The following is a 25,361-nucleotide window of genomic DNA, read 5'->3' as shown; positions in this document are numbered from 1 at the left end:
TTAGCCTTCAAGAAGCTTTCAAGAACAGATTTGTCTGGATGACTACTATTTGAAGAAATGCTATAAAACAGCAAGTTTAAATTAGATCTACAGAGTAACAGAAGTTCATTCTTTCTCATAGACAGCTAAGTGAGTAACTTATTAAAGATCACTACATTGAGATGCTAGAAGTAGCAGAATTCACAATGAATGGAATAATTCTTTTTTTTCTGATTGACCACCTAAGAATGTCATATCAAAGGAAAAAAACTATTCAGACAGTCAATTGTTTAGCACCCTCAAAATACCAAGTGTTCATAAATGTGAAAAATATTCTTTTAACGATGTTTGCAAGCAGATTTATTCTGAATGGTTTAGAAACAGTGGAACGGCAGAAGAACATTTCAGATTTTTTTTAATAATAATTATTATTATTTAACAAAGCAGAAGAATAAACAAGCCAGTGATTCAAAATCAGAGCCAGTCATATGTCTCAGTCCTTGAGTACACATAGTTGTTATTGTCTATGTTGTTAGCTTTTGTAACCTTTATAAATTAAGGCAATAGCATGCGTTCAAAGAAAGAGCTATGTATGCTTTCCTTCTCCTGGGAAAATCAGGTACAGATACTTAATTGGTAGTCTTACTATAGATTCATCACTAGGACTTGAAAAGCACAGAAATATAAATATATATTCAGCTGAGTTATATTCCTTTATGACAGCAATTTATGTGGTAATATCTTAATTTAAAGAAATTACTCAAAATAAATGATATAGGTGCAGAAATATAATATAGAATTAAGAAATGAGGACAGAAATTGAAAGGACATTGTCCAGATAAAAAACCCCCACCTTATTTCCAGGTACATATGAACCAGTTTATTGCTTTTTTCACATGACAGCTGGTTTTGAAAGCTTCCAATTATGGTCAATTCTAAACAGTGGAAATCAATCTAACATTGGGGTTCTTGTGAGATTTTTCTTATTATCAGATGAATAATCCTCCCTAAACCCACATATAGATATATATAGAAAGTTATAAGAGCCGAACTATTCAGAGCTATTAACTAATCTTACAACACTAGCTCAAGACAGCAACAATTTTTTTTTCTAACAAAACATTCCGATGTGCCTGATGAGGGGAAAAAATAAAAGTTGAAGTTAGAATTCTCAAAATAAGTTGATCCAACATTGAAATAATTTACATTTGGAGGATAAAGATATAACTAATGAAAGATTAGTCAAGGATCTGTTTTTCAAAAAGTAAGGTATCTTTTCTAAGAAGAAATGTTATTGCTTATGCTCCATTTCAATTGCCTCTATTTAGAATTAATATTTTTAGAGAAAGTTTATTTAATAATTTAGTTAGCAATTCAGTCAATCAAGTTTATGTAAGAATTTTTCATAACTATTTTTAAACTCCCATAAAATATATTTTAGAGAGTAATATATTCTTAGCATATAAACTGCATATCAGGTTTTAAAAAATCAACATTTCCAAAAAACAATTTAATTTTGTAAGTGAAGATTTCAACAACAGCTTTTTTCACTCAAGCTGTAATATAAATATACATCAAATAGTTTTCCATTTACAGAGAAGCAACAGAAGAAAGAAAAACTGTTGATTGTAACAATAATTACTTATTGCCTCTTGATAGCTAGAAAAGCAGTAAATACCCACACAGCATCCTGTGTGAATTATTTATGTGTCTACCTTCAAAAAACAAATGCATTTTAAAACAATTAAATGTACTTTGGCCTTAACAAACTTGGTGAGAAATCATTCAACTCTATTTTAACACCTGGACTCCAGAAGAAGCACTGGTACCCTAGTTTTCCTGTTTAGTTAGCTCTCTGGAATGTTAAATAGTCCTTTAAGGGCAAGTTTAAACACTTCTACAGTGGCAATATAGAAAAACAAATTGTTCTGAGAATAAGGAGACTTCCAAACTGGAGTTTTCTACTGTTTTGTACTCTCCTCCATAGTACCCAACACCACAATAACCTCAGCTCCTTTAACATATCTTATGACCTTGCCTTGCTCACCGTAACTTTAGCTTTATCTCTCCCCCTTTGGAAATTAGGTTTGAAAACACAGAAAACATTTTTGTGGAAAGAAGGGTGGATCAACAAAAAAATCATTTGGAAGCATATTTTAGAGAGCATATGTGAGGAAGAGTGTCATGTTCTTTAAATATGTGCTGAAGGTAGCCCCTTCTGCAGACAGACGAAGAGTAAGATGGAAGTTGAACCTCCAGCGAGTTGAACAGGCAGAAGGAAAATGCTACAATATTAAAAACTGTCAGAAGGGCTTGAGTCATAAGAAAGGACAGGTAACTCTCAGAAGCTTTTCTCTTACTTCTCAATTTGCTTCTAGAACTACTTAACAAAAATGGAACAAGATCTGTGAACAGCATTAGCCAGGAGAATTTACAATGTAAATGGCATGAATCACAAAGATAATCAGACAAAATGAAAAAATCTTTATGCTATGAAGAAGTCTGCAAGCTTCAATGGAACGAACATGCAAAATTCATAACTATTATAATCTGATAAATATAACTAATCTGCACACAGTAAAGGATGCAAATATAGGGCTACTCATCACCATAATGAGTTTGAGTTACATCATTTTTATATAAAAGGAACCCTACCACATTTTCTAAAATTTCTTTTGTTCATAATGCTTAGCAGCGTAGAATTTTACAATTCCACATTCTTGTCTTCATTGCATGCATGGATACAACAATGGTAAATAAAGTTAGATATATACTTTATTAATCATTATTATCATAAGTATTTTATGATCAAATAAATTTTAGCATTCCTTAATAATAATTTCCCCAAATAATTGAAATAAAATGCAGCTGACATACACAAATTTCTAAAATATTAATTTCCCAGATACTTGCTTATTAGATTTTGTCACATTTGTCTACTTACAGTGATTGAGCAAAAGATGTTAATGTTGCAAAATAAAGTAGTAATCTAAAACCAGCAGATTTAATATTGTACATGGAATCCCATTTCTGACCCTTCTGAGTTTAGCCTGAGGACTGAATAATAAAAATTAGTATTCTATAACATTATTAAAAATTATAGCATACCATAAACGCACAAAAAAGCAGCAATTAAGGTATCACGGGCAATCTGGAATCTGGCATTTCCTAATTTTGGTGTGCTTTACAACTAATATAGTATTTGTTCCTATGTAATCCCTCCTACGTGCTCTTTTAAAGGAGAACGCAAACAAGCAAACAGTTCCACCTTTGGCAAATGAAACAACTCACTCCACTCTCTTTTTCTCCTCCACCTCTCATTGTTTTTGTTAGAATATTAAGATACCTTCGTGACCATATGGTGCCTGTGTCAGAGGCAGAGAAGGAGGAAAAAAGAAGGGAAACTATATGCAGGAACAAAATGCCCTGGACATGGGGAAACATTTACTGGGAGTGGGAACAGAGCTTTAATTCTTCTGCAGACAGTTTTGTCAGGGGTAGGGTAAAGCCAAGTTCTGAAGACGGGACAGCTTGGCTTGTTTCGGCTCCTGTCCCACCCCTTCCAATATACAGCAGCTCAGAGAGCTCTCAAGCATTCCCTTCGGCAGAGAGGCCTGTCTGCCTCCAAATTGTGATGCAGTATTATTTTGGTAGTTGGCCACAGTTCTTCTGCAAGTAAGAAAGGAAATCTCAACATTCAAGTTTATATAACAGCAAAAGCTGAAGAGAATTTCATGTTACAAAAAACACACCATAGCCTGAAGGGTTTATTTACACCAAATTAAAGATCTGCTGCAAACACTGTAAATGTGACAGCTTCTCAAAGAAAAGAATGTAAGAATCTATTAAAATGGAAAAGGTTATGCCATCTAAGTATTAGGGTTGCTAGGAACGCCCCGATTAGCTACCAAGCTATGCTATGAAGGCTGTAAGAGGAGGGAGCACAAGAAATACTGCCATTATGTACTCTTACTTTCAAAAATGTGTAACTAGGAAAAGCAATCTTTGGGCTAAATTTTCTCATACTAATTCTGTGCTAAAAGGTTAAGCTCCTTAGAAATACTTAATAATGATCTCTGCACATCTATATAACCTAATTAGTTATGCGGACATGGTAACAAATAATCATAAATTGGCTTTAAGATTGCATACACATTTTCTCATCCATGTATCTGAAAATGCCTTAGCTTGGTTTTTAAATTATCATATATCCAAATGGTATGAAAACAGATTTTAAGAAATGTATCAAAGTAACTTAACTGTGAATATAGCTATCTCTGTGTACAAATACAAGAACACAGTTATTTATATTTGTGCAGGTATCTGTATCAAGTATCTGTGTAACTACATGTATTAACAATGCAGTAACATATTTTAGATATTAATATACATCATATTAAACATAACTAGACACATGTTAACAATCTGATAGACCTGTGTTGTGAAGGTGGTCCACTGTAAACTGGATTATCACGGCACATGTAAGCACGCTCTGTACCAGCTTTAACTGAGCTGACGCAGGTAGTGGAACAGTCAGTGGGTCTGCAGTTTCTGGCACAAAAGTGTTCATCCGGATTCCCCAGTACTAACCTCAGTAGCTTCCCTGTACTGAACTTCATGCCACAGCAGCATGAAGTTTTATGTTCCTGCTCATGCTGAAATCAGACATATGCCAGGATTACAGACAAATCCTACATATCCGAAACAATTTTTAATTTATACCAAGATCTTTGATGATCTAGGTTCAAATGGACACCTATGCTTGTATACAGCTCACCTGACTTCTGCAAGGAAAATGAAAAAGTGCATGGGCTCAGGAGCCTACATGTATGTAGCTCAATACAAAAAGTGATCTTAGATATTAAAGTATAAAAGCATTCTGAGAGATATAGATAGCTTTGTGTAAGCACAAAAGCATAACTGTGTAATTGATGTAATTCTGTTTTCTTTATCTAGATTCTTTTGGGGAAAAAAAAATGAGCACAGGATGAAGCACAGGAAAATATCAGGTTCCATGGACCTTCTTACTTTCTTTTTTCATAAAATACTCATGCAAAAGCCTTACAAATGCAAACTTTGATGGAACTCTACACCCACCACTTAAATCCTGTAAAAGCATAGTAAGTGATCAAGCAAATGTTACTATAAAGGCATTATAGTAAATATATTATGTATTCAGAGGCTACACTGAGTATAATTAAACTGTACATTCTGATGAAGAGGATAGTTTTTTATTTAACATGCTGATTTTTCAAAAAAAATCTCAAAACATAATAGCTTTTTTTATGATTTGCAGAAAAGAGCTCATTCCTTGGCAACTTTTGGAGAAAATACAGACAGAAGCTCTGACATCCTAACAAATGCAAACTTTGATGGAACTCTACACCCACCACTTAAATCCTGTAAAAGCATAGTAAGTGATCAAGCAAATGTTACTATAAAGGCATTATAGTAAATATATTATGTATTCAGAGGCTACACTGAGTATAATTAAACTGTACATTCTGATGAAGAGGATAGTTTTTTATTTAACATGCTGATTTTTCAAAAAAAATCTCAAAACATAATAGCTTTTTTTATGATTTGCAGAAAAGAGCTCATTCCTTGGCAACTTTTGGAGAAAATACAGACAGAAGCTCTGACATCCTAACATTTCGTAACAGAATAGTAAACTTTTTCACCCTTAGTTACATTCTACCTTATCCACAACAGTGAGAGAAAGTTGTGTATATATGATTACTGTTTGCTGAGCTAGGTTGGTGGCTCTAGTTCTGAGTTAACACACAAGCCATCGTTACAATTGACAGTATGGAATTATTATTAACAGACAAGCTAAAAACTGAACAGGGTAGAAAAACTAACTTCTATTTTTACCGCAAATGGGATTCTTTTCATTTGCCTGGATAAATATGTTAGTAAATTACAATGAATTTCGAGGACAAGTAAAATACTTAAGTTCAGTTAATCTACAATGCTTGAAAACTTTTGATTTCCCTTAAATATTTTCAGGTTTTTAGAGTTAATTCTTATAAATTAACCTGTAGTACAGTGCAATGGATCACTAGCTATACATCTGGTTAAATGCAACAATATTTTATAATAGAAAGTAGAAATTATAGGTTTTAATCATTATTATTTTACTGATTTGGAGATAAGTTTCAAATTGCATTAGAAATTTGAGCATAAAAATACATTTTTTTATAAAAAATAGAGTGTTTTGGAGAGATAGTAAAACTGAAAATGATTGAACATTGGCCTTTCCCTTTACTGAACAACTTTCTGACAACCATGCAACTCCAGATGTCTGTAAGATGTGATCCATGAAACACGTGCAGAAAAGTTGCTTGATAATTCCATTTTTCTTCTAAATATTATTTCAAATGAAATTAAAATATGATTTTCCTCTAAATTCTGCATGATTCAACCACATATACATTTCCTTTATGCAATGTGATCTGATTACCAGGGACAAAGTACTCAATGTGAATCACACACTGTGAAAAATGTTCTTCAGTATTTCATAGAACACACTCACTCTGCAAGAATTTAATAACAGAAGAACATCTTCAGGATGCTAGTTATTATGAGGTAATAACTCAGAGAATTAGTAACACTTGACTTCTGCCATGTAGCTCTAGGGATGCTTTGTTTAATTCATATTCACTGTAATTTGTTGCTCAATTATACCCCTGCTCACTTGTAACTGCGGTCCTTTTGGTCAAAAGCAAGCCAAATTTCCTACTGACATTGCAGACTGACTGCAAACTAAGCTACAGAAGACAGAGAAGTTAGTTTTGACACCTATAAACTGCCACCCTCTTACTATAACTGCTGAAATAGTAATGAAAGATGGCTAATATGATTATACAGTGCCGAAGTGCTATACAGAAGACTGCTACCCTTTAGACCTCATCAAGTCAGACTATCACAACAAGACTATAACAAAAAGTCAGACTGTAATGACAGAAAAAAGTAAAGAAAGAGTAAATAAGTCTTCACTTAGGCTAGTTACAGAATAATACTGGATACCAACCTTTTCAACATGTTTTCTCTACTTATGTTCCTATACCTGACAGATTTTATAAAATACTAATGAAATCATGTTCAGAAAGATGACAAAAAGCAAAAGGCCAACTTCCAAAAGAATAAAACCAACAGAAGCCAAGATACACAATAGTACATGAAGCTTGAAAGGTTACATGTATAAAATAGTAAGCTTGCTTTCATTAAGAAGAATGAGGGAGATACCAGAGCCACTTTCTACAGTTATCTTCCTTCTGTCGTAAATATAGAAAGGCCTGCACACTTTCAGGAGGAATAATAGATATAAGATACACTGATTATAGGGCAATAATAGCGATATAAAAAAAATGTATTTATAGTCTTTATATTCATCAGACTGGGATAAGATGCAATTCATCTCTTCAAGAAGTGGTGGAGAATGAGATTTTAAAATTACAGAGTATAAAAGAATAGGGTTAGGGTTAGGGTTAGGGTTAGGACCAGGGAGTTGATGTAGAAATGAGTTCATGCATGGACCTATGATCTTAATGAAATTGAGATATTCATAAATGTGTAGTGTGGCATCTAATGCCATTTGGCAGTCTACATCCCATTCATGTCAAGCGAGTTCCATGAGGAACTGACCACAAGGAGGGTGGAAAATGGTGGGCTGTTGGGCCCAAAGGATAGCAGTTAGCCGACCAACTGGTAGAGGGTTACATGAAGCATTCTTCAGGGCTCAATACTGAGCTATTTAACATCTCATGAAGGAGCTGGACTATGGGACAGAATGTACCCTGAGAGACTTTGTGAATGACATCAAATTTGGAGGGGAGCATTCAAAAATATCTTGACAGGCTGGCAAAATCGGTTGACAGGAATTTCACCAAGTTCAGCAATAGTAAATGCAAAGTTCTACACTGGAACAGTTCAGGTCAGGCACTGACTGGCTAGAAGGCAGCTTAGCTGATCTCCCAAAGATCTTGGGGATCCCTGTGAACAACAAGTTGAACTGTTGTGTACCCTTGTGGCAGAGGTGAGGCAACTGCATTCTGGGCTACATCAAAAGTGTTGAGGGAATTCAGCATCCCCTTTTATTTTATGTTTGTGAGACTGTATTTTGAGCACAAGGTCACATTTCAGACTCCCCAGTACAAGACAGACATTGATATACTGGAGCAAGGCTGGTGGAAGGCCACGAATATGAAGAGAGGGCTGGAGTATATGACACATGAGGACAGTCTGAGAGAAACAGCTTGTTCAGCCTTAAGAAGAGGAAGCTTAATGGGGATCTCATTGCTGTCTTCAGTTACCCAGCATGAGAGCACAGTAGAGATGGGTCAGGCTCTTCCCAGAGATGCACAAGAAAAAGAGAAGAGGCAATGGTCACAAATTGCAATAAAGGAAATTCTGACTAGACAGTAGAAAAACTTTTTTCACAATGAAGGCAGTCATTGGAACAGGTTATCCAAAGATGATGTAGAATCTCCGTCCTTGAAGACAATCAAAGCCCAGCTGGACAAAGCCCTGAGCAGCCTAATGTAGTCTGAACGTAATCTGAATCTAAATCACATTTTTTAAACCAACATGAAAAATGAAGTATTAATGCCCAGGCTGAAAAAACTCCTTTTAGTCCAAATGTTCTGTCCAGCTATTACATAATATAGCTTTTTATTCTCGGGAAAAATGATCATAAAAATAATTTAAAAAACCAAACCAACATAATCTTCTACAGAATTTGAATTCTCTGCCAATGACCTAAATCTGGGCAGTCAGGCTTTCAGACTTGGTAACAGCTTTCAGAGTGCATTAGTCTTGCTTGCGAACTATGTCCTCTCTGGCACAGCTAAGAGGAAGATATCCATGCTTACTTCATTAAAACCATCAGCAGTGTTTGACAGTGAAAATCAGCATGTGCTGCTGACTTGCCTGGGAGACTGGCAGAAATGAATCAGTCACCCTGAACTGGATAGGTCAATTCCTATCAGTCAGCTTCAAGACAATTCTGATGGGTGGTCTACCAGGAACACTAGTACGCTGTGAATGCCATAAGCAAGACTGAAGACCTGGCCAAAACTAAGTTACTTAGGCCCTCCTGATTCTTCACTGAGCATCAATCCACAAACAGTGCCACCACCCATATGCACCCTCACCATCTTTGCTTTCATATTTTCCCATTGTACATTGATGTTATTATCTACACGTAGATAATATTCCACAATCTGGAATATTGGAAACACTATAGCTGAAGATTACGTGAATGACTCAAAAAATTCAGTTTGGTCTATCATTCTCAAGCTCTTTATATCATACTTCCAAAAATTAGGAGTTTAAAGGATAAGCATGCATATTTTAGTTTTAGACTAAATACAAGGCCTTCCATACTAAACACCTAGAGTTCTGCTTAGCAGGTTCATTTAAATCTTAAAAAAACCCCTCACTTAAGTGAAAAGGGGAAGAGTTTGTCTTTTTTACATTCCATTAAGGTTTTTGTATACAAATTCTGAAAATATCAAAACTTCTCCTACTCAGGTCTTTAGGAAAAGCATGATTTTTTTCAGGTTAAGGAGTTATATTTTGATAGCTGAATTTTGGTTGCAGCACAAAAACAGTAAATCATACAATCTTGAGAAAATAAACAGCATAAATACAGGGCTCATAGCAGCCAAAAAAAAAAAAAAAATGAGGCTTATTGATACTTATTCCATACTCTATACTCTTCATAGCCAAAGTCCTCAGCTATCAGTTTCTTTTCAATTTTTGACAGAAAGCAGAAAGCATATCTAGTCATTAAAAAGTAATGTTTTAATGTAGGATGTGAATCTATTTAGAACACTAAATAAAAATAATGATATACTCTGAGAAAATTAAATTAAGTATCCAATACAAATTCCTATGCCAGGAGTAAAATTCTGGTTTCTTGAAAACTATAAAACTCACCATAGCTTTCACCAAAACATTTCATCTAGTACCTTACGATAAATTAAAGTTGTCACTAAATATTTATGTCTGTGTAAGTCTGTTAACTGAATGCACAGATTAATGAATAAATGTTTTTTCTAAAAAAATGCAAAATGGATTTTTATCAATGTGGTAAGAATTTATTATCCCATGATACCATCTTACCTCAATCATTCATACCGTTTTATCTCTAAAACAAAGTAAGTTTTCTAATGGTAATTTTCCATAAAATGCCTGTTCTTGGAAGAATTCCTTTTATTACTCTTCCCAAGATACAGTATTGTACATAAGAGCTGGGAAATTAAGTGGTACTTCCATGTTATAAATTGTCCTTCACTTCCATAAGTAGCAAAACCACTTTAATCTCACAGGTTTACTCATACAGATTACATAAATTACAAAAGCGTATTTTATCTTAATGAACTTTGATAAAACTCTTTTTGTCTTATTCTCAGTCACATGTGAACACAGATATTAGTTTATACACAAAGCAATTGTTTCCTCCATGCCTTTTATTTTTATCTACCACTTCATTATATTTTATTTGCAAGAACTTATTGTTGCAAAGCTGGTTTTCATGAATACTACACAAATGTTTTCAATAATAAACTCTTCAATATACATTAGAACGTTTAGTCTTACTGGTAGCTTTGCAGTTGTAGTCCTTGACTGCGTCTTTGCAAACTAAAAGTGTTACCATGATTACTAACTTCCTGTGTTTACAAATGCATGTTATCAGAAGACATTTAGTAAAGTTTGAGAAATGTTTCTTAAATAAGTCATACCTTTTCATTAAATTCATGTTTCTAGTACATTAAAATCAGGAGGTTAAACAATAGGACTCAATAAACAACAATATACTTACTGGTTAATTACAAAACTCAGTAACAGATTCTTTAACCTTTAATCATGTGGAATAACATCTACAGGCTAAACGTAGAAGCCAGAAAGGTAGTCAGAGGTTTCTCCTCTGTCACTATAGGAAAAGAACTACTTTCTAATGAAGTAACAAAAAGGATCTGCTTCAGATATTCTGATTCTACAAGAAGTTCTGTATTGTGCTGCTGATGCACCCTGCTGTCACCTTTGGTGATACTACCAGTCACTTCACTGGAAAACCACTGAAGTCACTAATGTTCTCGTAGTTCCAAAACTGAAGTCTAGGCTCCGAGAGATAGTTTATTTTCGCAATAAAATTATGTAACTCAGTTATTAAGTGTTCAGACATTTTGGTTCATCTTCAAGCAATGGCTTCTAATTGAAAGGAACTCAATCTTTTTCTTGCTTGTATGATTCACTTGTGATATTGCAATAGTTCAACTTTATGTAGTTCCTTTGTTATCTCATTTTTTTTTCTGGCAAGTGGAACGAATGCATATGGGTACCCTTTCTAAAACAGCTTCATAAGGAAACAAGGCTTATACATCCATTTGTGTGCACACTTGCCTGCCTTCATTCCTAAAGAAGGTTTATCTGTTGGTCATTTTCAACTGAATTTGAGAAAAAGGCAGATTTCAAGCATAAACAATTGCCTTCATGTTTTATGGAAACACCGGAGAACAGAGAAGAGTGCTCCAATCAAGAGGCTTGTCTCTCATGTTATTAGACAGCAAATACCTTATTAAATATCAGCAGGAAGAGCTTAATTTTGATACTAATCAGCCAGAAAAAAAAACAAACAGCAGGATATCGGGCTTTGTTAGTTTGGATGCTTATTTGAAGTACCTGGTGCAATGGTTTACTTTCACTTTGTGTTTTTTCATGTAGTAGCATAATCTTCCAGTGGTTAGGCTGCAAATGTTACACAGCTTTAGAGAGTCCTTTTAAAAACACAAGAACCATGGCAATATTTATGAAGGTCTCCCTTAAAAAACACATCTTATTTCCTTTCTTTGGAAAAACATGATCCAAAATGATCATTTTAATCAGACAGTCTGTAACTTGCAAGAAAAGAAGATGCCATAATAGCTCCTTCAATGGATACCTTGTGAACTACTATGACTCTGAGAGTGGGTCTATGGGACCCTAGAGTAAAGTCAGCATACATCTAAAGCAGTCAATTAGGCAGGGATGAAGAAAATCATGAAACATACCGGAGAAAGAAATAATAATTTCTGAAAATACAGGCTAAAGGAGACAGTACTAGATACTACAGAGGATGACAGAATCCGCCCATATAATGAACATATTACACTAAGTGGAACTTATATTGGAACTAATAACCAATATTTACATTATAATATTTTCTAGATACCTAGTCAAAGACTGTTGTCCATTGAGTTATGCACGATACAAACCCAAAGTGAAAAATACAGTCTAACAGTTGAACACCAGTCCCCAATATCAAGGCAATTCCAAAGAGCCTAAACTAGGCTCTGAACCCAGGCTCCTTCAACTGTTGGTGAAGAGAATGAGACACTTCAGCAGTTCAAAAGATGAAGTGCTGGGAGAGATGCTGAATACCTACAGGATGCTGAATACAGGGATGTATGTGAATTTCCATTTCTCTTTGGAGTTCAGTCACTTGATTCAAGACTATAAAAGTGATATATCTGCCTACTGAAAATGCAGACCATGAAATTCTTTTCTGAAGACTAAAACCTGCTTTCAGGAAGGTCCCCTTAAATAGTATTTCCATCTTTTGCATATTTATTTAGGAGTTAGAATACAAGCTCAGGAGGTGGTGACTTTGTTCATTTCTCTTTCCAGTTCACAAAATTCCAAGTCTACAACTTTCACTTCCCATCAGCTTATCCTGATAATCCAACTGCAAAACTATCTTTGCCCAGTAGGCCACTCAAAAGTTAAGAACACCAGAGTTAAGGCTTTAGAAGAACTTCTAACACAAGGGAGTCTACCTCCAGTCTACTGGGAAGAGCATTCAGTTAGGAGTCAGCTGATGTGCATTTAGCTCTCTAAAGTATGAGCTCCAACCTGTGACTTCAAGCAGAAAAGGTCATACGCACACCTCAGCTGGAGCTGCTTTCAGAGGAACTGTTTTGGCAATCAGAACAAACATTTTGCTTGTATTTTGCAAGTTGAGAAGTGCTTGCTTAGCCATGTAGTTGACTAAACATTGGTGCTAAACACACTATTGGGCAAGCTTTTTTGTTATCAATGTTAAAAGAGTATTAACTTAAAACTAGTAAAAATGAATATTTAATATTATAAAAGAACAAGAGCTCATAGTGTTCTACTTGCCAGAAGCAAGAGAACAAATAGGATAAAATATGGGGCAAAATCACCTAAATCCTACTTAAGGATGACCTGATAAAGAACAACTTAAGGAATATCAAACAGGGGGAAAAAATCTAGAGTTTACTGATTTATTAATTTTGTGATTACCTCTGCAAATGTATTTTAATATAGCCCCTCCATACACCTTTTGTTATTACTGTCTAATGGAACATTGTACAATAGAGGAAGAATTGTTCTATTGCTACTACAGGGCCATTTTTTTTCTCACTTAAGCTGAAAAAAAATTCAATCCTATCTGGTGACAGGGAAAAGGAAAAATGACAATCCAAACAGAAATAACCCTGTTAAAACCCAGTAATTTCCTCGACAAAATTTATATCCAAAGGTCTGAATGTTGTATACTATTGGCAGGCACAGTATTGTCAATGGTTGACACACAGTTCTAAAATTTCTGTTATAAAGATTCCTTTGTCAGATAACTGTAGAGTTTGTGAAATTGCATGCAAGCTTAAATGTGTAACGCACTGATTTCCACTGATACAACTGAACTTATTTTGCTTTTTTTAAATTAAAGTGCTGGATGTTATACAATCTTAGTGCACTGCCTGAATTCTTCATACTGGATGAACAATTGGATGACCAAAAGCCTTCAGACGCTATGAAATAAAATATTAAAACTTGATTGTTGTCCTGAATAATTATATTGTAATACATGTTATATACGTCCAAAGGCATACTAGAAACTTATAAAATAATCATGACTTAAACAGGTTTTAAGTAAGTCTGAAGTAGGGCATACTAGAAACTTATAAAATAATCATGACTTAAACAGGTTTTAAGTAGAAGTCTGAAGTATGCTACAACTTTACTTTTGTGGATTTTTAAAGATAGTATCTCCCTGTAAGTGGTTGTCTAACTCTAAAATATTTACACAGTGAAATTTGACTATTTTATGGTAACTATATATAGGTATGAACTGCAAATTTCTAATGGTATTGCATTGGTTAAGTATTAGCAGACTTTACAGATATAATGGACGCTCTGACACCACCATTAACTTCAGGTTGTATTACTTACTAAAAAAAACTTGTCTTCTAACTCAACTAGAAGTTACACATTTCATGGAGAAATCACTTTCTGAATTTGATGGGCTATATTACGCAGGAGATCAAACCAAGTTGTATTAATTGTTCCTCTGACCTTAAACTATTAATCTAAAGCCTGACAAAATAAATGAAGGACACACAAATTAGAAGGGCATGAGATGAGTTAGTAAAACACTGTATAAAAGATATAAAAAAATCAGCTAATACATGTACACTTCCTGTGAAAAATATTTTTTCAGTCATACCTTACAAACCTGCAATTTAAAAGTATAATGAGCTCATTCTTGTGAGATTTTAGTAAAAATTACTATCATCTAGGGTATTCTAATATGGTCTGGGGAGAAGCTTTATCCATCCTCTAAAAGGTTTCTAGCCATGTGGAACTGCCATCCCTGCAAAAAAACACCTGTTAAACATCATTGCAAGAGAAATCCACTGATATGAAAAAACAACACATCTGGAGGATAAGTAAAAAAAGTCAGAGAAAAAGTGAACATGGAGCAGTAGGTAAGAGTGTAGAAAGAGAGAGGTCAATATACCTGCTTTGGGAAGTAAGAATGTATGTTTTCAACTTCTGTGGAAAAAAAAAAAGGTTTATCGAATTCTGGCTGCCAATGTCAGTGAAGTATGCATGAAAGTTTGCCTAAATAGTTTTAGCTAAGAAGATATCCAATACAGAACACTAATGTCACGTTAAATCATTAGCAATAGGACAGTAAGAAAAGCCAGGGCATAATTTATTTTTTCTACGTATTTAAATGTGGACCACCAGTCTTTTCTAAATAAGTATACAATGATTAGTCTTGAAACAGAAAACTTGGATCATAAAGTATCTCCCCTGATTTTATGCAACAAGATTTACAATGAAAGGAAACTAATTCAAAGCTTTTGGATTTTTTAGAACACCTCTAAAATATTATTAAAAAAAGGGGGCTGCAGCGGCACGCTTGAGGGTGCACACAGGAGTGGGAGTGTGCATGGGGGCGTGCACTGGCCTCGCATGTGTGGCCTTGCACGCTCCCAGCCTTGCACAGGTCCTCACACCCTCACTCCCTTGCAGGGATGCTCCTTGCACAAGCCTTTGCACACTCACTCCCTTGCAGGGCTGCTCCTAGCATGGGGCCTTGCACGCTCACTCCCTTAAAATTTAAAAAAAATATGTAGGAAATAATATTTCATTCCATAAAACATGGGCTTAATAATACAGCTGTCATTAAGACAAATCTTACACAGAAATAACAGAAAAGGAATCCTATCTGAACAATTATTGAAAGAATGAAAGATCTACTAAACTTTATAAGACTTAATACCCACAGATATTTTCAAGAACACATGGGTAAGTCCAAGCAACTTATGCAGAAGTAGTTCTTCCTTTCATATAGTAATAATGAGATGCACAGTGAGACAAACATTATAATAAAGTAGTTCATGTGATAATGGCAAAACTAATGGATGTCTTCAGCACACAAGACAGGCAAGAAAATACTGTACCCTTTGGTTTGGGTTTACATCGGGTTTTGTGCAGAATACTATGTATTGCCTACCAACCACACCAAAAAATATCAGTAATATGCTTATGACTAATGATATAGGCATCAAAACATAAGTTTAAAGACCTATTCTTCCTCCCAATGGTTGTTACACAGGAACTCAACAGTACACCATGCTTGCTTCAAAGCATTCAGGAGTTTTCCACACTCATTTCTACAGTGTATTTTATATGTTTTAACTTTGTCACACATTGTGCAGAACTTTTATACTTACTGCAGTATACAATTGTTTACTCTAGACAAGTGATAAAAAGTCTTCCATCACACACAAAAAAAAAATCTGATCGTAAACAGGCTAATGATATTAGTTTTCAATTAAGGTATGATATGCTATCCACATACTTCTGTTATCAAACTGAAAACAAATCTGTATTCACTCTTGCTATCAAGATCTTGACATTCTTTACAAAAACATGGATGAAAAATAATTTTTTTTTTAAAAAGAAAAATTTGCTTTCAAACACAAGCATGCAAACTGTTAAATATACATTAACAAATACCATCACAAATGTATGAAAAGCTAAATTATGTGTTTACTATCTTATTATAATTCAGGTAGATTTTATTATTTAATCAGAATATTGTTTTGTCAAGTAAAAGGCCCAACTGAAGTTCTATTGAAGGACTATCTGACTCTAGAATTACAGCACTCAGGAGCAATCCCTTTATTTACAGACATCCCCTCTACTTACGCTCATCAGAGACCAAAATGTGCAACTTTAATAAGCATAATTTTTGTAATGTACCCACAAAGTGTAACTATTAAACACAAGACTTCCATAACACAGCCTTCAGCACAATGTAACCGCATACCGGACCTTTACAACTTCATCTTACCTGACATGTATTTTATCTAAGAAAGGCAGTTATTAAAGAGCAGCAAATTTTCCAGCAAAAATTATGCAACTATGCTATCAAAATGAAAAGCTATGCCAAACTGCTTATGTGAATGTCAAGTATATCAAGGAATCAACTGTTGCTGGGAGGAACCACTCAGTCTTTCACAGCATTTTTTCTATCACATTGTCTAGAAATGTTATCAACGTATCAACAGTATTGTTTGCTACTATTTTTTGGCTTTGCAGTAACTGTCATTTCAGAATGGTTAAGAAAACTTCATGAAAAAAACAAAACCTCCCTGATCCCTTCAAAGCCTTACCAGATTGTTTCAGTTAAACGCAGACCAGGCATATATATGGAAGAGAAAGAAAACTTCCATTTCCCTGGTATGGACTCCAGACCTCTCTGCCTGCAACAAGGCAACAACTGGCTTCAGCACATCAGTGCATAAGTTTGGGGCGCAAAGCCATAGCAAAAATCACATTGGGTTAGTGATCACCCAGGTACCCACTTTGCGGAGTGACATTTAGTTCCTCTCCTGTTTCCTCAGTGTTCTCCCACTACTTTCTCTAGCGTAAATGCCACTATGCTACCTCTCCTGTCTCCTTCACCCACTTAAAGCTTCCAATGCCATTTAAGTTATGTGCATAAGTTTGGGGCGCAAAGCCATAGCAAAAATCACATTGGGTTAGTGATCACCCAGGTACCCACTTTGCGGAGTGACATTTAGTTCCTCTCCTGTTTCCTCAGTGTTCTCCCACTACTTTCTCTAGCGTAAATGCCACTATGCTACCTCTCCTGTCTCCTTCACCCACTTAAAGCTTCCAATGTCATTTAAGTTATTAATGTCATTAGCAGTGACAAGAGGAGACTGTGTCACAAGGGACAGCATCCAGAGGTTGACAGCTACAGACATGGCCTGCTGCTTCAATTCCTCGCAGCATTCACTGCGTACTTGGCAGCAGTACTCGCTGCATACTTGTTGGAGCAGACCATATAAGAAAAATCAGCTGCAGTAGGGATCTCAGCTGATAAGCACGTTGCTGCTACCAAAACACCGTTGCAGGCTTACTCAATTGTATTTATAAAGTCAACCTTAGATTTATGATGTAGTTCACTATTATAACCAGAACAATGTGGTGTTACATAGTTTTTCTGTGGGTCAGAAGGGAGACCAACTTACCAGAAAAATAAAGTATCTTCTCAGTTGTAGTATTTATTACCCGCTTCGCATCACATCTTCAGAAAAGCAGCAAAGCCATTAAAGCAAAAACTCGCAAATGCCTTTTTCCTTTTTCTTCCCCCAGTTCGAGAGTCACTTAATCATCACTGATTTGTCTGACCTTAGTAGTAGCAGAGCAATGGAGTGGCCACAAACCACTGTCTTATGGAAGGTAGAATCATGGGAAAACTCAGGTTGGAAAGGACCTCAGGAAGTCTCTAGTCCAGCCTCCTTCTCCAAGCAGGGTTATCTCTGAGATCAGACCAGGTTGCTCAGGGCTTTTTCCATTTGGGTCTTGAAAACCTCCAAGGAGACTGCATAACTCTGGGAAACCTGATGCACTGCTTGATTGTCCTCATGGTGAAAAAGCTTTTCACCATCCTGAACACCTTGTTTCAACTCACATCTTCTGTCCTCCCATCATTCACTAGAGTGAAGAGACTGGCTCTATCTTCCTGACAGCCTTCTCATAGCTATCAGCCCATTAGGTCTGTTAGGACCTAATACCATTAGGTACCCTTGTAGCTTTCTCTTCCCCAGGCTGAAAAAAATACAGTTCCCTCAGCCTCTCCTCATGGAACATGTGCTCCAGAACCCTGTCTTGATGGCTCTTCACTGAACTCACTCCAGGTATCCTATAGCATCGCCAGTCAACTAACAGGGAGAAGACTAAGATAAAGGCTGAAGCCTACATAGAGGCCAGGATTTTTCTTAGCTGGAATGAATGATATCAGGTTGAAAGAAAGAATATGTACATAAGTTCTTTGGGAACTGTTCTGGAGTCTGGGTGCTGAGAAAGGTGTGTGGCAGATGCTTTCTAACTAATCTCTCACATTTTCTATTGGCTAGCTGTAGAGGTGTGCCCAGCTGCACGTGGGAAATGCTCACTTTAGATTATTCCCTACTCAGCAAGTAGGGAAGCCTGCTTAAAATCTTGTTCTGAGACTACTGTTGTTATCTATTTTCTAATACTTTGTTCTGAATTTGTACACTTGCAGTCAAACATCTGAAAACTGAAAAATGCCCACTTCATTCAGTGAAACACCAGACAAAGATACCCACATACTCAGACCACTGCAGGATTTTAACTTGTATGAAATCTGTAAACTCGTAAGACCTTTTCTTTCATATACTTAAAAGAATTTAGTTTGACATTTGCTCTTTTATATTCGTTTCAGTTTGCAAACTTTAAAATAGTTTAATTCCAATGCCAGAATGGACAGAATTTGACAACTCTCTCTGTAATTGTCACCAGTCAGAATATTTTATTCATTAGTTCATTAAAAACTGATTAGTAGAGGAGTCTTGAAACATCACTGTCATAATGTTTACAAATCAATTTACATTTACCTCCTCTAGGAATGAAATTTAAAACCTTCCAAGGTCTTTTTCTATGTAAAATATCGTGAATCAAATGAAGTGATTTAAGACAACAAGAAATGTCAATCAAAAACATGAAATGGAGTCTAACTGATAATTTACTTATTATCTATTTTAAGTCATATTACTGAACTATAAAAAAAAAGATTTACTGGAGATTCAAGTGTGTAACAGATTTTCGTAAATGAAACAGCAAGATTTCTTCATGCTTGAGGATATTAGACAAATCTTATCATCTTAGCACTGCAACTATGAACAATATCAACCTTCCCGCACATTTGCAAAAATTAAGGGCTGATTTTAAAGTCTTTCAAAATAACAAGAGCAGTATGATTAAGCCATGTAAGTTATAGCTGGAAAACATAATATGAAATACAGGCTTTTAGAGGACATTATGGTCTTAAGCATTAGTATTTTTCCTGTGTATTCTGCTTTTACATTAAACTATCAATGTGGTCATTACAGTAAAAACAAGCACAGAATTGGAAAGGAACATAACTTTATGAGGGGAAATAAAAACCTCCTTGCATTGAAGCTTTTCATGTTTGGATCTAATGCAGTTGAAGTGCCCCATCAATTCAGTTGCATTACTACGTGTATTGGCACAAAGGAGGAGGTACAAATATGCAGCAGAAGCAGGCAGGGCTGTAGCAGCCACAACTGTTGTTAGTTTGCACTGTTACCGAATTGTATGTCAAGTCTGCATGGCTCTGAAAAAAATGCCAAGCTGCTTTTAATCTAGGTTTAACCAAGACCCCATTCTAGTTCACTGCACGGCCATGCAAAAGTTTATATTGCGCAAAGAATAAATGTCCACGGATGAAAAACACACCTTTCAATTGTGGTGCAAGTTTATGCTGCTTTAAATGCTTGCGGAATTACTCTACTAGAACTCAGTTTCCTAACTGGTTTTAAATGAATTAAGACCATGATGTTGCCGAGAGGGACATTCCCACCCACACAGCTTGTGCTCACAACATATTCCTGTTCCGCCTCCTCCTTGCATATGTTAACTTAACAACTGTTAGAGCGGATCCAACCTCCTATGTAGTTGCAAGAAACACCCATGTAAATGCAAAAGGGGAGACGGAAGCATGCAGTCAGGACAGGGAGGAGGGCAGGACAGAGGAGCCTGGTGGTAGCAGAAGCTTTGCTTGCCTCAATCCCAAAGACTTAAGTTTGACACTGTTAGCTTAAACAGGCTGGAGCATTTTTCAGCAGGATCAGCTCCCTGATCAGCCAACATTGTACAAATGTGGGCATAATAAGGGGCAGCAGTAATAAACAGCCTGAAACAGGAAGAAGACAGGACTGCCTTCCAAAGCACTGACAGTTTAAATTGACTCACAGCGTTCAGTGAAGTATACTTGTACATTGTACAAAATTGCTATTGTTAAACTGGAGGAGTTCCTCCAAGATAGGCATACTACTGCCCAATAAACACTTACCAAAACATTCCTTTAACTTGACATCTACTTGCCCCAAAACATACTGCCTTTTCCAATAAATAAGCTATTATAATAGAAAGGTAAAACTTTTTTCTTGTAAACAATGCTTTCCTATAGCCTTAAAATCAGATCAGAAACTGTTAAAACTACAAGGGAAATAACAAAAGTAGTTTTAGTTACACAATGTGGATGAATATAAATAGAGTATCAAATCACAAGTTTCAGAATGTAAACAAATCACATTATCTCTATGGTTAAAATGAAACCCTTGCTCTGAGTTATTATCAAAGGGTAAAGGGTAGGAAAGTCCTTCACAACACACATTACTGATAATGGCTTGAAAGAGGAGTTTAAAAAATAAAGATTCAGAACTCATTCCAATACATACAGACTGTAGACTCCTAAATGAGGAACAGAAGGATGAAAATCCAGAACTGCAATCTAAATAACCTTTTTTTCTGCTTATAAACAATTACACTTCTTTTAGGAGATGGGAGCTGTGCTTCTGCACATAGCTAAGACTCTCCCAGGTTGTGAATAGTTCTGCTTTGGTTTTTGAAATCCAGGAACAAAACAATTCTTAGCATCACTCCCCTTCTAAGGCTATCTAGTACACATTCTCACTTTATCCCTTACACAAAGGCTGGATGTGGCCCATTCTGTGTAGCAGTTTCTGAATGCTTTCATGGAACACAGATGGATGTAATAGTGATATTTTCTATATAAAACCTACTAGTTTACACACTAAGCCAGGAAGAAAATCCAAATTCAGTGCTCTGGCCACAGGAGTTCAAATTCATATGCTGCAGAAGGATACTTCAACTTACCTGGCAATAATGTTACTAAAGGGGGACCTGTAGAAGAAAGATAAACTCCTCCTTTCCTGCTGAAGCGCTGCCGTTCTGTAGTAAGGAATTCAAGGTTCAGGAAAAACAGAAAGAAAAAGAACAACCTTTCGTAGCTTTATTGGCTCAGCACACAGGAGGGGATGTCTTAAGTTCCAGTTCTACTCCAAAAACATCAGACCCATTCTAGCAAGCAATGATGGACATAAAATTCCAAAACCCAAAGCTTCCAAAACTCCTGCATGAATGATGCATGGATTAAAATATAGTCTAGTGAGTTTTCTACCCTGCCACTTTCTAGCCCTGTGAATCTTAACTCTTTGCAGCCCAGTAACAGCACTTTGAAAGGACATGTGGAGACTTTTCCCTCTGCAATCTTTTTCACCTCAGTAATCTTATAACTTGTTGGTTAAGAATCTTTTAAAAGTTGGGAGAAAGACTGGAATTCCCTTTCTCCAGTTCCATTTAAGTAATACAATTAATCCTCTCCTTGAAAAAGTGCTTTTGCCACTAGTTTATTACAGAAAAGGGGGCACTAACACTTTATTCTCTCATGTACAGTTGCAGAAAATAGGAAAAATTACCATTTGGAGAGGATCAGAAGTGAACAGAGGTATCTTCCAGCTGTCCACATTCATGTACAGACACTTTTCTACTTGCTAGTCTGCATATTAATTTATAATTATATTCCTAATTCTACCCAAGCAGTACATGTGAAGTATGAGCACATAACATGGCATTCCTGATTCCACTTGGAGGGCAAAACAATTAAAATGTAAATGTCACAGTATCTAGCTTGTTAGTGTAGAAGACCTTTATTGGATCTTGCTCTTAATCTAAACTGCTATATGAATTTACAGTTTTGGAATAACATAAACCAAAACACTTTCTTCAGTTCAGGAACAATTTTTTTGGTTAGTATTAAGTAATGTATTTCAGTAAGTAAATTTTAGATTTAGCCAGAGCTGAGAAAAGTCTTGAATATTGTATGTACTTAATTTCTGTACTTACTACTGGCTATGAAAGCAGACTTGAGAAGAAAACTTTATCCAGCAGCTTTCATGAAAAATGGCTTAGTAAAACGCTCTTTGCACAAGCAACATCAAAGAATTCTGGAACCTTTACTACAATATTTACAGTTATATATGCATAATGGTAACCTGTTAGACTCTATGCTAAGAGTTTAAGACCCACTGTATGCTTGCACCAAAGGCTATTAATCTGTACCTAGTTGTTTGACCTGCAGATGCTGAACACATTGCTGACAACCCTGTGCCTTGTCATGCTGTTAACAGAAAGAATTACCATGTCTTAACTATATTTGCCTGCTGTGCTTTCAACCCACCAATCAACTCCTAAGCCTTCCACGAGAACTTCATCCATGATGTCAACCTCTGACAAGCGAGTACTTAATAAATCTGAAGCTCCTTTTAATCAGTTGTTGGAAAAGAGAAAAGGGACACCCTCTTCTGCACAGAGTGGCAGTGAGATATTCCTTACTCTATCCTGATTTTTTGCACACTGACCCCTGGGAAATGATTCCAGTGGCTGCCTGTCCCCACTCAGAGCTTTTACAAAACACAGCCCTGGCACTTCGAATCTTCCAGGACAGTTTCACTGCTTCCTATCCAGTTATGAGCAGAACCTGTGGAGCGGGTCAGAACACTGTTAACCCTGCCTCTGACAGGGTGCCGAGGGGTCAGGCAGAGGGGCAGGCAGGCAGGGCAGCCATGAAACAGGTTGCCCGGAGAGGTCAGGGAATCTCTGATGTTGGAGGGTTTCACAGCTTAGCTAGGGAAACCCATGATTGACCTGATCTAGTGCTAGTCACAGGCCCACTTCAAATGGGAAGTTGGGTTAGATGATCTCCAGAGGTCCATGCCAAAAAACATCATTTCTATGATTCAATGAGTACATCCAAAGGCAGCAGATTTACCTGTTTGCTGTTGCTTAATGACAGTACCACATGATTTAACATTCTGTTAATGTTTAGGAAGTTAGAGTTGCAGCCATAAAACTGAAAACTATAAATATTTAAAAGAAAACTTAGATTCTGATTAAACTCAGCTAGTTACGTTCACAAGCCAAAGCTCCTTTTTTTAAATGAATATATATTTCTCAAATCCCACTGAAACTGCTGATTCTTCTAGATGAAATCAAGCGTCTTTTATATATGAAGGTGTAAACAAGTATGTGCAAATATCCATGACTTGAATTTTGTCCAGAGAAGAGGAAATGTCTTTTAAAAATTAATCCTTAAACTCGCTGAAGTGTTATAGTCTATTCCACATATCTCTAGAATTAAAAACAAACCAACCAACCAATCTTTAAAACAAAGGAGTTTTTTGGTTGTTTTCGCCTTATATTCTTTCCACTAAGGTGAAACATGTTTTAGTTTTACTAATAAGGAGAAAGTTTTTAATGTACACAATTTCTACTCCATTTAAAATTTGTTTAAAGATGGACTTGTTGGGTTTTTAAGAGGATGCTCTTACAGATTAAAAGTCCAGAGAGACTGCTCCAGGAAGACTGTTTCAGCAAAACAACGGAAGTAACATATTTCATAACTGTTGTCAGAATAATATATAGAATTAAAAAAACCCTGAGAACACAAGACTTTGCTAACACCTTGAACTGTGTCCAAATAAAGAAAAATACAATTCAGGAGTTTAAGCACAGATGTGTGCTCATATTAGCTCATCCACTTACATGTTGAACATTTGCATTCTGTACTAGCTGAAGCTTTTTTTATTCCTAAAATCTGACAAAAGTAGACAAATAAAGCAATATAAAGCAATTTGAAAGGCCTTTATCCTAGTATTTTCACTCACATACCTCTAAATTTGTTAGAAATCAGGACTGTTACTGAAAGTGAAGCTTGCTGGATCAACTCCTCTTTGTCTTTGAACTATGAGATGAAGAACTAATGTTTGTTTCCAGTTTGGTTTGCTCCTATACTGTGTGGAAGCTTTTTATTATTTTTCAAGCTTATTTTAAAAATGAATGTATTTTCCACATCTTTGCTGTCCTATGTGACATTCACATCAAATTTATACCACACTGTGCCAGTATATGAAAACACAAAATGATACCACAGTATCATTTGACAGCATTTTGCGATGTAATAAGCCTTGCACACAATTCTATAGGCTGACAGTTTAATGGAATGTGCATTGCCAATACAAAACAATACAGAAAAATTGTGGCACCAAAGCAATATACAAAGCACCACAGCTTCCACAGGCATCGACAGTTACCTTATGATAATACTTCTGTAAAGCCTGAAGGTAATTTCAGCAACCAGCAAACTCCAGATAAAGTTTTAGCAACTCACGCACCTTCCTGACATGCTTTATCCCCATCTCTAACTCGCTATGCTTCCTGGACACGTGAGAGTGAAGTAATTAACATCACCTCTATAGTAGCAGCAAACATACCACAGTGTTTTTCATCATGGCTTTAACAGTGAATCCGTCGGAGACCTGCTGCTTGCTTTTCTTCACGTGCCCCAGAGGCTCCTGCTGCTGGGGACACCTGTCACCTACGGGCTTTGAGGGGCTTGAGCCCGCTTTCTCCACTACCATCTCCCCACCAGCGTCCTCGACGGACAAGAAGCAAAATACAGACTGGAAAAAACAAACAAACATCAACGCCCCGCCCCCAATAAGTTAGAAAACGCAGTACGTCTGCCTCTGTCCCCTTCCCAACCAGCGACACCCCCGAACACCCCCCTCCCGCGCCTTCCCTGCCCCTGACAGGCCTCCTCGCCTGCGCCTCGTCCCCCGTCCCTCGCTCCCCCCCAGCCCCCTTCTGCATCCCAGCTCGTCCTC

The 25,361-nt window shown here is 36.3% G+C and overlaps 1 protein-coding gene across 2 annotated transcripts in view; it reads right to left on the bottom strand.

Annotated features, from left to right (window-relative positions):
* The window catches only part of PACRG (PARK2 coregulated), a 277,861-nt gene extending 252,740 nt beyond the window's left edge, over positions 1-25,121 (bottom strand). Inside the window, exon 1 of one of the 2 annotated variants that reach the window (XM_009290031.1) lies at positions 24,969-25,121. In XM_009290031.1, coding sequence (XP_009288306.1) covers positions 24,969-25,115 — 147 coding nt within the window. In that variant the 5' untranslated portion in view covers positions 25,116-25,121. The remainder of the gene's footprint in view (positions 1-24,968) is intronic. The other variant, XM_009290023.1, reaches the window with a different exon arrangement.
* Between the last annotated feature and the right edge of the window lie 240 nt (positions 25,122-25,361).

This window comes from Aptenodytes forsteri, unplaced genomic scaffold, assembly GCF_000699145.1.
Source record: "Aptenodytes forsteri isolate BGI_AS27 unplaced genomic scaffold, ASM69914v1 Scaffold122, whole genome shotgun sequence".
NCBI lineage: Eukaryota > Metazoa > Chordata > Aves > Sphenisciformes > Spheniscidae > Aptenodytes > Aptenodytes forsteri.
Note: the sequence above shows the minus strand (reverse complement) of the source record. Positions and strands in the feature narration are given on the sequence as shown.